This window comes from Antechinus flavipes, chromosome 5, assembly GCF_016432865.1.
Source record: "Antechinus flavipes isolate AdamAnt ecotype Samford, QLD, Australia chromosome 5, AdamAnt_v2, whole genome shotgun sequence".
NCBI lineage: Eukaryota > Metazoa > Chordata > Mammalia > Dasyuromorphia > Dasyuridae > Antechinus > Antechinus flavipes.
This window is the reverse complement of record NC_067402.1, coordinates 248,078,849-248,092,984: the sequence shown is the minus strand read 5'-3', so window position 1 is coordinate 248,092,984 and position 14,136 is coordinate 248,078,849. Positions and strand designations below refer to the sequence as shown.

At 35.0% G+C, this 14,136-nt stretch overlaps 1 protein-coding gene across 4 annotated transcripts in view; it reads right to left on the bottom strand.

The window, feature by feature from the left end:
• The window catches only part of ACSS3 (acyl-CoA synthetase short chain family member 3), a 302,555-nt gene that overhangs the window by 233,631 nt on the left and 54,788 nt on the right, over window positions 1-14,136 (bottom strand). For 3 of the 4 annotated variants that reach the window (XM_051962868.1, XM_051962869.1, XM_051962871.1), the window contains exon 2: window positions 12,019-12,163. In XM_051962868.1, the coding sequence (XP_051818828.1) occupies window positions 12,019-12,163 (145 nt within the window). Of the gene's footprint in view, window positions 1-12,018; window positions 12,423-14,136 lie in introns of those variants that run through there. The other variant, XM_051962870.1, reaches the window with a different exon arrangement.

The following is a 14,136-nucleotide window of genomic DNA, read 5'->3' as shown; positions in this document are numbered from 1 at the left end:
GTTAAGTGTGGGTCCATGCCTAATTTCTGCCATACTAATTTCCAATTATCCAGCAGTTTTTATCAAATAATGAATTCTTTTCCCAGAAGTTAGGGGCTTTGGGTTTGTCAAACACTAGATTGCTATAGTTGACTATTCTGTCTTGTGAGCCTAGCCTTTTCCACTGATCCACTAATCTATTTCTTAGCCAATACCAAATGGTTTTGGTGACTGCTGCTTTATAATATAATTTTAGATCAGGTACAGCTAGGCCACCTTCATTTGATTTTTTTTTCATTAATTCCCTTGAGATTCTCGACTTTTTATTGTTCCATATGAATTTTGTTGTTATTTTTTCTAGATCAATAAAATATTTTCTTGGAAGTCTGATTGGTATAGCACTAAATAAATAGATTAGTTTAGGGAGTATTGTCATCTTTATTATGTTCGCTCGGCCGATCCAAGAGCACTTAATATTTTTCCAATTATTTAAGTCTGACTTTATTTGTGTGGAGACTTTTTTATAATTTTGCTCATATAATTCCTGACTTTCCTTTGGTAGATAGATTCCCAAATATTTTATGGTATCAACAGTTATTCTGAATGGAATTTCTCTTTGTATCTCTTGCTGTTGGGTTTTGTTGGTGATGTATAAAAATGCTGAGGATTTATGGGGATTTATTTTGTAGCCAGCTACTTTGCTAAAATTATGAATTATTTCCAATAGCTTTTTGGTAGAATCTCTGGGGTTCTCTAGGTATACCATCATATCATCTGCAAAGAGTGATAGTTTGGTTTCCTCATTGCCTACTCTAATTCCTTTTATATCTTTCTCGACTCTTATTGCCGAGGCTAGTGTTTCTAATACGATATTAAATAATAATGGTGATAGTGGGCAACCTTGCTTCACTCCAGATCTTACTGGGAAAGGTTCCAGTTTTTCCCCATTGCATATGATGCTTACTGATGGTTTTAAATATATGCTCCTGACTATTTTAAGGAAAAGTCCATTTATTCCTATGCTCTCAAGTGTTTTTATTAGGAATGGATGTTGGATTTTATCAAATGCTTTTTCTGCATCTATTGAGATGATCATGTGGTTTTTGTTTGTTTGGTTATTGATATAGTCAATTATGTTAATAGTTTTCCTAATATTGAACCAGCCCTGCATTCCTGGTATAAATCCTACTTGGTCATAGTGTATTATCCTGGTGACAATTTTCTGTAATCTTTTTGCTAATATTTTATTTAAGATTTTAGCATCAATATTCATTAGGGAGATTGGTCTATAATTTTTCTCTCTGCTTTCAGCCTACCTGGTTTAGGTATCAGTACCATATCTGTGTCATAAAAGGAGTTTGGTAGGACTCCTTCAATCCCTATTTTTTCAAATAGTTTATATAACATTGGAGTTAATTGTTCTTTAAATGTTTGGTAGAATTCACATGTAAATCCATCTGGTCCTGGGGATTTTTTCTTAGGGAGTTGATTGATAGTTTGTTCTATTTCTTTTTCTGAGATGGGACTGTTTAGGATATTTACTTCTTCCTCTGTTAGTTTGGGCAAGCTGTATTTTTGGAGGTATTTTTCTATTTCATTTAAGTTGTCGAATTTATTGGCATAAAGTTGGGCAAAGTAACTCCTAATTATTGCTCTAATTTCCTCTTCGTTAGTGGTGAGTTCTCCCTTTTCATTTTTAAGACTAACAATTTGATTTTCCTCTTTCCTTTTTTTAATCAGATTTACTAAGGGTTTGTCTATTTTGTTGGTTTTTTCATAGAACCAACTCTTAGTTTTATTAATCAATTCAATAGTTTTTTTACTTTCAATTTTATTGATCTCACCTTTTACTTTTAGAATTTCAAGTTTAGTGTTTGACTGGGGGTTTTTAATTTGTTCCTTTTCTAGCATTTTTAATTGCAAACCCAATTCATTGACCTTCTCTTTCTCTATTTTATACAAATAGGCCTCTAGAGATATGAAATTTCCCCTTATTACCGCTTTGGCTGCATCCCATACATTTTGGTATGATGTCTCATTATTATCGTTTTCTTGGGTGAAGTTATTAATTATGTCTATGATTTGCTGTTTTACCCAATCATTCTTTAGTATGAGATTATTTAGTTTCCAATTATTTTTTGGTCTACTTCCCCCTGCTTTTTTGTTGAATGTAATTTTCATTGCATCGTGGTCTGAAAAGGATGCATTTACTATTTCTGCCTTACTACATTTGAGTTTGAGGTTTTTATGTCCTAATATATGGTCAATTTTTGTATAGGTTCCATGAACTGCTGAAAAGAAAGTGTATTCCTTTCTGTCTCCATTACATTTTCTCCAGAGATCTATCATATCTAGCTTTTCTAGTATTCTGTTTACCTCTTTGACTTCTTTCTTATTTATTTTCTGGTTTGATTTATCTAATTCTGAGAGTGCAAGGTTAAGATCTCCCACTATTATAGTTTTACTGTCTATTTCTTCTTGCAGCTCTCTTAGTTTCTCTTTTAAGAATTTAGATGCTACCCCACTTGGTGCATATATGTTTAATATAGATAGTGCTTCATTATCCATGCTACCCTTTAGCAAGATATAGTGTCCTTCCTTATCTCTTTTAATTAGGTCAATTTTTGCTTTAGCTTGATCTGAGATCAGGATGGCTACCCCTGCTTTTTTGACTTCACCTGAAGCATAGTAGATTTTGCTCCAACCTTTTACCTTTAACCTGCATGTATCTCCCCGCTTCAGGTGTGTTTCCTGTAAACAACATATTGTAGGATTCTGGCTTTTAATCCATTCTGCTAACCGCTTTCTCTTTATGGGGGAGTTTACCCCGTTCACGTTTATGGTTAGAATGACCAATTCTGTATTACTTGCCATCTTGTTAACCCCGGTTTATGCTTTCCTCCCTTCTTTCCCCTTTCCCCCCCTTCCAAGTATTAAGCTTGTGAGCACCCCTTGCTTCTCACAGCCCTCCCTTTTTAGTATCCCTCCCCCCTCCTTAGAGTTCCTCCCCCTATCTTACCCCTTTCCCTCCCAGTTCCCGTATTCCCTTCCCTTAGCTTATTCCTTCCCTTTCCACTTTTCCCTTCTCACTTTTCAATGAGATGGGAGAAGTTTCACCATAGATTGAATATGTCTTAAGATTTTTCACTTAAAGCCAATTCTGAAGGCAGTAAGATACCCACTATATTCATCCCCCTCCATTCTTTCTCTCAGATATAATAGGTTTCCTATGCCTCTTCATGAGATGTACTACCCCCACTTTACCCTTTTTCTGGTACAATGTCCTTTCCACATCAATTTCTAGAACAAGGTATACATGTATTCTTTATACATCTATATAGTCAAAATATAGTTCCCAAGATTAATCTTTACCTTTTTAGATTTCTCTTGAGTTCTATATTTGTAGATCAAACTTTTTGTTAAGTTCTGGTTTTTTCATCAGAAATAGATGAAATTCGCTTACTTCGTTGAATGTCCATCTTCTTCCCTGGAAAAAGATGCTCATTCTCGCTGGGTAAGTTATTTTTGGTTGCATACCAAGTTCCTTAGCCTTTCGGAATATCATATTCCAGGCCCTTCGATCTTTTAATGTGGATGCTGCCAGATCCTGGGTGATCCTTATTGTGGCTCCTTGATACTTGAATTGGGTTTTTCTAGCCGCTTGCAATATTTTTTCTTTCATCTGAGGGTTCTGGCATTTGGCCACTATATTCCTTGGTGTTTTGATTTTAGGATCCCTTTCAGTGGGTGATCGATGAATCCTTTCAATGTTTATTTTTTCCTCTGTTCCTATGACTTCTGGGCAGTTCTCTTTGATAATTTCCTGGAAGACAGTGTCCAGGCTCTTTTTTTCATCATGTTTTTCTGGGAGTCCAATGATTCTCAGATTGTCTCTCCTGGATCTGTTTTCCAGGTCTGTTGTCTTCCCCAGAAGGTATTTCACATTTTTCTCCATTGTTTGATTTTTTTGGATTTGCTTGACTGATTCTTCTTGTCTCCTCGAGTCATTCAATTCCACTTGTTCAATTTGATTTTCAGTGAAGTATTCTCTTCACTCACTTTTTTAAAATCTTTCTCTAATTGTCCAATTGAGTTCTTTTGTTCTGTGGAATTTTTTTCCATTTCGCCAATTTTGTTTTTTAGAGAGCTGTTTTCTGTTTCCAGTTCACTAATCCTATTTTTCAAGGATTTTACTTCTTTATCCACTCTCTCTTTAACTTTCTCCAGACTCTTTTCCCATTTTTCTTCTAGCTCCCTTGTGAGAGCCTTTTTAATCACTTCTATGAGGTTCATCTGTGCTGAGGAACAGCCGATCTCCTCCTTTGGGGAATCACCTGGGGACTGCCTGTTTTTAGTCTCCTCAGGATTTAGAGTCTGCTCTCTATCTGTGTAGAAGCTGTCAAGGGTTAAAGTCCTCTTCAGCTTCTTGCTCATTCTGTCTATTAATCAGAGACAAACTACCAAAGAAAAACAGAAAAAAACTGGAGTCTTTCTTTGGGGGAGGGGCTGGGTGTGTTATCGAGCTTCCTCTACAGACTGCAGGTGGCAGCAGTGAGGCACTAGCAGGACTGTGCTGCGCCTGCGCTCTGAGATCCCAGAGCGTGCTGAGTCACTGAGGGGGGGGAAGGGGGGGGGGCAGGTCCTGAGAGACTCCAGCTGTTTGCGGTTGTGTTCTTCAGCCCCGGTGTTTTTAGCTTTTCTGCTGGGCTGTTGACTTGCTGCCGGAGGAAATTATCCAAACCTGTAGCGAAGCTCTCCCCGCAGAAACGGCTACGATCACTCTCCACCCCCTCTCCAGTCTGCTCCCGTGCTCTCACTGCTGCTGCCCGCCGCCTGCGCCCGATCTAAAACCGCCCCAGCCCTCCAGTAAAGACAGACCTTTCTTGGCGGATCTCAAGGATGGCTTCTCTTGGTAACTATTTGTGGGTTTTTTTCAGTCAAGCATTGATTCAGAGGCTTGTAATGAAGTGGATAGTGAGAGAAAGCGCGGAGCTTATGCAACTGTGAGCCTCCTCTCCGCCATCTTAACCGGAAGTCCCCCCATAGCATGTTGACAGGTAGATGGTGTATTGGAGAAGGCAATGGATCTGGAGTCAGAAAGACCAGAATTCAAATGTGGCCTCAGATACTAGCTGTGTGACTCTGGGCAAGTCATTTATCACTTCTCTGACTCAGTTTCCTCATCTATAAAATGCAGATAATAATAATAGTAGCACCCAATTCCCAGACTAATTATTAGACCCAAATGAAAACTATAAAATGCTTAGTATAGTTCCTGGCACATCATTATTTAACTTTTGCTTTAATCTCTTTAGGCTTCATTTTCCATATCTACAAATTGTAATTATACTTATATTCTCTATACCACAGATTATTGCAAGGAAAACATTTAATAAAACTTAAATTATTATATATCTGTCACTTGAGCATTAACTGTCACAGTGGATAAAGTGCTAGCCTGAAATCAAAAAGACTCATCTTCCTGAGTTAAAATCTGTCCTCAGATACTTACTAGCTGTGACCCTGGACAGATCATTTCACCTTGTTTGTCTCAGTTCCTCATCTATAAAATGAGCTGGAGAGGAAATGCAAACTATGTCAGTATTTTTGCCAAGAAAACCCTAAAGGGGCGGGCCATCAAGAATCAAACATGACTGAAAAATGACTAAACAACAAAACAATAACATGTGTGTCACTAATTAGTGACAGCTAACTGATGGCAAAAGTTTCTTTATTCTATTCCACATTGCCTTTCCATAACTGCTGAATTTTGTATAAAAAGATAAACTGGCTATAATTAGGTCATTATTTTGATCTGACTTCTTTCTAGTGTTGAAAATAGCAAGAATTATTGTAACAAAATTAACATATTTATACTATTCTTTATAGTATATTGCATGTTTTCACATATATCTAGCCCTTGCTGGAATAAGCAGATGACTACCTGACACATAATAATCCTTTACTGGTGATTAATAAACACTTGCTGATTTATTGATTGCCAGTGAAATAGCAGAAGGAATTGTTGCTCAGATATAGATTGGACTATATTGAAATCCCTTCAAAATCTAAGACACAGCCATATTATCATTCTAACAATGATTATCACCATAATGCTGTGGGATATTATTGCATACATTTTAAAACTAAGGAAAATAAGACTCAATGAAGTTAAATAATGACCACCACCACCACAGCAATAATAGTTAACATTTATGTAGTGTTTGTTATGTGACAAATACTGTACAAAGATTATCTCCTTTAATCTTCACTATACTGGGAGATGTGTACTATTATTATTCTCATTTTACAAAAAAGGATTCTGAGACAAACAAAAAGTAATTGACTTGGCCAAGGTCATATAGTTAGTAAATATCTGTGACCTTTGAACTGAGATTTATCTGAATTCAGGTCCAGTGGTGCTTCCATTTTGGTCATGCAAAGTCACACAATTGGTTGATGTTAGACTTGAAAATTAACTTTTCACTTCACTGTGGATATTTTAAATTTCTTTTCTACTTCCATTTCAATTCAAAGTTATCTACTCTATCATTCTGATTGATTTTTTTCCTTTTTCCCCCTTTTTTCTTTAGATTTTGTCTTTTGAGAAGAGTAAACATATAAAACCATGGGAAAAATCTTAAGATGACATATTTCACTATGCACTGCTCTATTTGCAGGGAGGAAATGTTGACCAATCTGATTGTTGACTTTCTATCTAATAATACTACCTCCCTGGTCTATGAGGATTTATTTATTTCCTTTTTTTTTTGCAAAGTGCTTTCCTTATAACATATTCCACATAATGGATAATACAAATACCATTTTTATTTTACAAGTGAAGAAACTGAGGCTCAGAGATATTAAAAACAACTTGTCATTAAATCTCTCACAAATCTAAGCTGAAACGTAAATATATCTCCTGACTCCAAGATCTATGATAAATTAAAAGAAAAACTTGTAAACATTTTAGCGCAACAAATTCCTTCCAGAGTGAATATCCATTGTATTTTGGCTCTATTTCACTACCTTTTTCCTAATCTCCGTTTCTCACATTCTATAAAATGATTCTGCCTATGAGAATAAATTGATGTAGCACATATGCCTTCTAAATAATAATCTCTTTTATCTAGAAATATCTACAGATCTTTGGAATACATGAGTATCCATAAATTTTTAAAGAGATTTCTTAGTGAGAAAATGGTACTTACTTTTTTTATATATATAACATCATTTCATAAGAAATGAGTCTTTCTTATGATCGATTGAGATTAAGACAGAATGAAAGATTCTTCTTCTTTGCTTGTTATTATGAAAGCTGCAACATCAAAGTGTCAAAAATGGTGACCAAAGATTTAATATGAATAAGAATATAAAGTTTAGAAAATTGCAAATGTATAACCTATATCTGATTGCTTGCTATCTAGGAGAGAAGGGGGAATACAGGGAGAAAAAATTGGAACACAGGGTTTTGCAAGGGTGAATGTTGAAAACTATCTTTGCATGTATTTGGAAAAAATAAAATACTATTTAAAAAAGAGAAAAGAGAAAATATACTTACTGAATATTTCCCATATGAAAATCATTTTGCTTAGTACCAGGGAAGCACAGAGAACAGAAGATAAGAGATTTTATTTCAAGAAACTCAATTTCATAGAATAGGCATTGTTCATATTACTGTATCATAGATCTCTTTGGTGGTCTGGTAAAACCTATGTACTCCTAAAGATATTTCTTAATGCAAAAAGTAGAGTATATGTGATTAGAAAGGAATCAATGAGACTAAAACATAGTTATTGAAATAAAAAAAATCATAGCACATAGATCAAGAGGAAAATAACATATATGATTAAATTTAGCTTATGAACAAATAATAAGGTGGTGGTCCTTAAGGTGCAGTACAGGGCAGATGGTAATGCATCTCATTTATCATCATTTCCATTGATGAAAAGCATTTATTTCTGATACTGAACCATTTGATGGGACTAAAAACTTTTATAATACCTTCAGAAAAAATTACCAGATCATGAGGTTGTTCTCCTGAGCAAAATATGCTAGGAAAAGGCCAGAAATAGGGTTGGTGGTCTTGGGAGCACTGATATTTATGGAGCTCATGAATTCTGCATCCCCAGTAGAATCTATACAAAAATGTTAGCCAAAGTAATAGTGATGGTTTGGTCCACCTAATAATATTGTCACTCATCCCTTCCTTGATTGCATTGCTATCCCTGGAGTTCTTGGATTTACCTTCCAATTGGTGGGAGTTGGTCAGTGGCTAGTATTACTAGCCTTGCTCCCATGATAACTAAGGAAAAGCATTAATGCATTAATGAAATACCATTTTCTCACTTCTGTCTTCATTTCTTATTAAATATAGCAATTTTACTTTTTTCTTTTTATTGTTATTTTAAGTGCTACCTATATTCAAATATCCACTAAATCACTTAAATGTTTCAAAAAGACACAATCTTATCAAAACACTTAAACAAGTGGTGACTTTCAAGTCATCATTTGATTCAGCTAACATTTATTGAGCAACTAATATATGCTTAATATTTTACTAGGGGCTGTAGGTAATGTTTCAAATCATTGTGCATGTGTGTATATGTATGGAGAATTATGAAGAGATGCACAGTATATTAACGAAGATTATAGCATATTAACAATGATACACATGCAAAAAAATGAGATTCAAAATGTCCTGGATATGTATGCCAGACAAAACAGGTACAAGACTATTGTATATTGCAAGATGAAATGGATGTTAGTAGATAGTTCAAGTCCTATATAACTACACAAAGAACACTATAAGGTGTTGATTTTTTAAAATCATTACAAACTTATGGAGTTTTATAATCATATTTTTAGAACTGAACTTTTGGAGCCATTAAGTTTCAAAATCTCTCAGTTTACAGATGAGAAAACATACTGAGAGGTTTAATGATTTTTCCAGTATTACACAGTGTCAAAAACAGGATTCAAATTAAGGTCTTCTAAATTCAATATTCTATTCCCTATTTCATTCTGCCCATTCCTCTCTCTTCTAACTTCCCCTCAGTCTTCCCCTTCCCCCATGAAAAAAAAGATCATTTACAATTCAGGGATATAAGAAAAGTCTTCATGAAGAGGATAGAATTCCAATTTTATTATCTTTTTGCATTCCATTTTCTCTATTCTTTCATGGCTATTTTACTAAACACCACTCTGAGTCATCTCCCAACCTAATTCTACTACGTGCCTTATTTTTTTTCCCTCATGGAAACATCATCTCCTTAATCTGAGAAGTTGCAATAGCTCTGCTTTTTCTAAATCTGCAGGACTCGCCAAAATTTTCTCAACAGCATCTTACAAAAGTACTTAGTTGGCAAAATTCATCTTCTATCCTAGAAAATATATGTGCTTGTAATATAAAAATAACTAATGTTGTTCATTTGTATAACCACTTTTATTTTTCCCCTTAGTTTCTCAGCTCCCACAAGATATAGACTGTATCTACTTAACTTCCTTCATACTTTGCTTCACAAAGTCATGCACAAATAAGCATTTAATTAGAATGATAAATAGTGTGCTATCTAAAAGAATAGTTCTCATCTTCCCAAGCAAGGAAAATCCTTGGCTGGTAGGAAACAATCCAAGCCTATAGCAAGAAACTAATAATTCTACTGCAGTTGTCAATTAAGTGATTGTTACTTATTACTAAAGTTAATATTTTCTCCTTAACCAAATCAATACTGCTTATTAATATCATATTAATAATGAAGTGGCTAAAGTAGTATAATGGATTGGTTGCTGGTCGTCTTATAGACAGGAAGACCTGAAATGGAATCTTATGTCAGACACTATAGCTATATGACTTTGGAAAAGTTACTTAGTCTCTAGGGGGTAGCTAGGTTGCATGAGCTCAGGAGGATTCTAGTCAAATCTGGCTTCAGACACTAGCTGAGTGACTCTGGACAAGTCACTTAATAACAATTGAGAAAGGAAGATAAGAAGGGAAGAAAGGTAAAAGGGAGAAAAGAAAGAAAGAAATTACTTAGATTTTCTGGGTCTCAGTTTCCTCAGATGTAAAAAAAGGGAGTTGGATTTTGGGGTCTTTTAGGTCGCTTTCAACCTCTAAATTTTTGTCTCTGTGATAGTATGGAATTTTCCATATGTTAATGATTAATTCAGAAATACAAATCAATAACTCACTTAGGCTCACATACATGAATGGAAAAAAAAAGTCTATAAATTATTTATTTATAGATTAGAATAGAATTTATTTTCTAGGTGGAGAAGCAGCAACATGGCACAATAGATAGAGGTCTGTCCCTTGAGCCAAAGAAGACCTGAATTCCAGTCACATCTCTGACACATGTTGGCTATACAATCATTTAACTTTTCAGTATTCCAAGATGTCAGATGCAGGGAACCTATGGTCCTGGGAGTTTTCTTGCCAAGAAATTCTCTATATTAGGGAAATCAGATCTGTCCGTCTTTCTTTCCTTCTTTTTTTCTCTCTCTCCTTCCTTTCTTTTCCCCTTTTGTATGTCTCCCTTTTCTCTCCTTTTTCCCTCTCTCCCTCCCTCTCCTTTCTCTTTCCCTCTTCCTCTCTCCCTCTTTTCCCCTTTCTTCCTTCCCCCCTTCCCTTTCTCCTCTCCCTTTCCTCTCCCTCCCTTCTTCCCACTTCCCCTCTCTTTCTCTCCAAATGTCTGTTGATTTATCTATCCATCTATCATCAGTTCTATTTGTCTATGTCTCTCTCTATCCATCATCAATCAATCATCTCACTTATCTATCCATCCATCTAATTCTTGGTGCTTAAATTAAGCCTACTACTTGATTCCATGATATCAGAGGTCCAATCCATATCCCTGTCTCTAGGTGGTTAAGTACCACTTAGTGATATCTACTGCCTAATTACCCAATTTGTTTTCTAATCTGGATCCATTATTTCATCAGTGTCAGGTGCTCTATGAAGTGGAAACACACTTCACTGATGCAGATCAACAACTTTATAACTAAAACCAATAGATTTAGAGATATAAAAGACCATAGGGATCATCTAGTCCAACTGTTCTCCTCCTTTTACAGATGAGGAAACTGAGGCTTAATTATAGACAAGTGATTTCCCTAAGATCATCCAAGTAATAAGTGACCTAGCTAGAATTTGGAGGTCCTATGGCTTTAAATTCATTGCTCTTTCCACTGGACCTTGATGCCTGTAGCATTAGAGATTTGTCTGAGACACTATAAGAATTAGTAACTTTCCAACACACCTGGAATATATCATAGACGGAATCTGACTCCAAGATTGACTTTGTATCTATTACCCCATACTCATGTGTACACAACCAATCTCTGAGAAAAATTCCAACATCCAACATCTTATTAGTGATGGTAGTTACAAGGCTACATATTACAGAATACTACTGTCATCAAAAGAATTAAAATGAATATTCTGAAGGAATAGAGAGGGTCATGTAGTTAAGGACAGGCATCTGAAACATTTTATGAAAAAGCAATTACAAAAAAAAACAAATTTTTTAAAATGTCATTTTAGAAACATAAAAACAAAAAGAAAATGGAATAGTGACAATAAGATTAAGGGATAAAACATGGACAATCTATGTAATCCATAATAATAAATAATTATAGCATATATATATGTGTGTGTGCATATATATATATATATATATATATAATTACTATATATCAAGCAATTTGTTAGGGGCTTTATAAGTATTATAACATTTGAGCCTTTCAATAACCCTGGGATGTAGGTGCTTTATTATACCCATTTAACAGATGAAGAAACTAAGGTAAATAGAGATTAAGTGTCTTGTCCAGGGTCACACAGATCAGGAGAAAATAGATTGGGCAAATCCAGTTCTGCATTTGAGAGAGGACATGTATCTGATTCTTATAACATGGACAGGCAAGGATAAGTTACCACTTGAATTATTGGAAGGAATACCAACCATGAAATCATAGACCCATTTGATCATGACAACATTTAATCCCCAAATCATAAGATCAATCTGCATAAAGAAAACCTACCTGTTCCAAAACTTCTTTATAGGTAATAGTGGCTTTTGTGTTTGTTACAGGGCTATCATAGATGATAGCAATCTTGTCTCCTTGTCCATTTTCAATATGGCGGTCTATAGCATTGTAACAAATATTAAGCATTCCTTCCACAAACCTGAAAGGGAAAGTGTTAAAATTACTATAATTATTTGAAATAAAAACATTACTTGACAATGAATGCTAGCCAATAAAAAAATGTCACATGCAAATATAGAAGTACCCTTTTAAACTAAGCCTTGGCTGTTGGAATCAGTCTAGACAGAAAATGATCAACATTCATTCATTCATTCATTCATTCATTCTCTTCCTTCCTCTCTCTCTCCTCCTTCCCTCCCTTTCTCTGTCCTCCTTTCCTCCATCTGTCTTTTTCTCTTTCTCCCTTCCCTCTCTCTCCTCTCTTCCTCCCTCTCCACCCTCCCTCTTACCTCCTTCCCTCCCTACTTTTCTCTCCTTTCTTCCTACTTTTCTCTTCTTCCTTCCTCCCTCTCTTTTCACTTCCCTCCTCACTTCTCCCTCCCCCCTCTTTCTCTCTTTCTCCTTTTTCTTCTCTCTCTCCCTCCCCCCTTCTCTCTCTCTCTCTCTCTCTCTCTCTCTCTCTCTCTCTCTCTCTCTCTCTCTCTCTCTATGTCTCTCTGTCTCTCCCTACCTTTCTCTGATTCTCTCTCATATCAAACCTGTGATTCCATACTTTTGGGGAACTTTCTTTGATGACATTTCTTCAACTAATAAAGAAGCAATTATTCTATAACTTATAACCTTAGAGAAATGCCTAGGACAATGGGAAGTTAGGATAGGAAGACCTAGCCAGATTCAGACAGTCAGCATGGATCAGAGGTAAGATTTGCACCCTGATCTCCAAAGTCACCTCTCTATCCTTTATATTATAGATGCCTCTCCATCCCAAAATTTTAAGTTACTTAAAAATAAATTATATTAAGTATTTTCAACTTATAAAGAGCACATTTCTTCAACCAGCCCCAGAATGTATTAAAATTGTTAATCTGATAACCTATTTATCAGTCACATCTGAAAAAAAATCTGTCATATACATATATATTGTCTTCAAAAGTACATGGAAAAATAACAGGTCAAACATCTTTTAGAATCTCAAACTTTAAGGGTTTTTTTGGTTGTTTTTTGTTTTCCTTTTCATTTTGGTACAAGCATAACCTGAAATTTCTTATATTAAGTGTGATTCTTATTCCTTGAACATGACATTCCAACTTCTATCTCCAGGTATTTCTTTGTTTATACTCCATGTCTGAAATATATTCCCTCTCTGCCTCCTAACTTCCTTCAAGTCCCAGATACTATCTTACCTTTTACAAAAAGTTTTGCTGTTCTTCCTAATCTTAGAGCCTTCCCTTTTTTGATTATTTCCAGTTTATCCTGTATATATCTTATTTGAACATAGTTGTTTATTTGTCATATTTTGCATCAGACTGTAAGTTCCTAGAGGACAGAAATTATTTTCTACTTTTCTGTTTTTAATACTTAGCCTGGTACATAGTAAGTGCTGATTGAATGTTTACTTGATTGAATGAGTGACTTACACAGAAGGTAGTAAATATAAGAAAAATGGAATGATAGAAAAAGTCCAAGTTATATAGAGCCAAAAACTTTAAATTAGGTCTTGGAGGTGATAAAAGCCTTTGGAAATTGAAGCAAGGGGAAGAGAATGGTAGCTGAGAGACAATTAAAACTATGAATCATAAAAACCACTAAGGCACCTGAGAGAATGGACTGAAGTAGGGACAGAATAAACAAAATTATTATGAAAGAAATCTCTTCTTTGAGTTCACATGTGGCCAAAAGAATCTACCACAACTTAGAAATTATAGAGACAAAAACCTAGGTTTTATTATGTGATGCACTGTTTCAGGAAGTAGAAAAATTATCCCGGATAAAGATGAAGATTCTAATGAGGTTTTTTACAAAGAAAATTACAACGGAGAGGCAAAAAAATAATGTTTGATCTGCCATAATCCAGCACATCATTTTAGGCCATAAAAATAAATTTAGTTTAACAGAATAATAATTTCATACATCCTATAAGGAAACAAATCCAATTAAAAATACATTACAGGT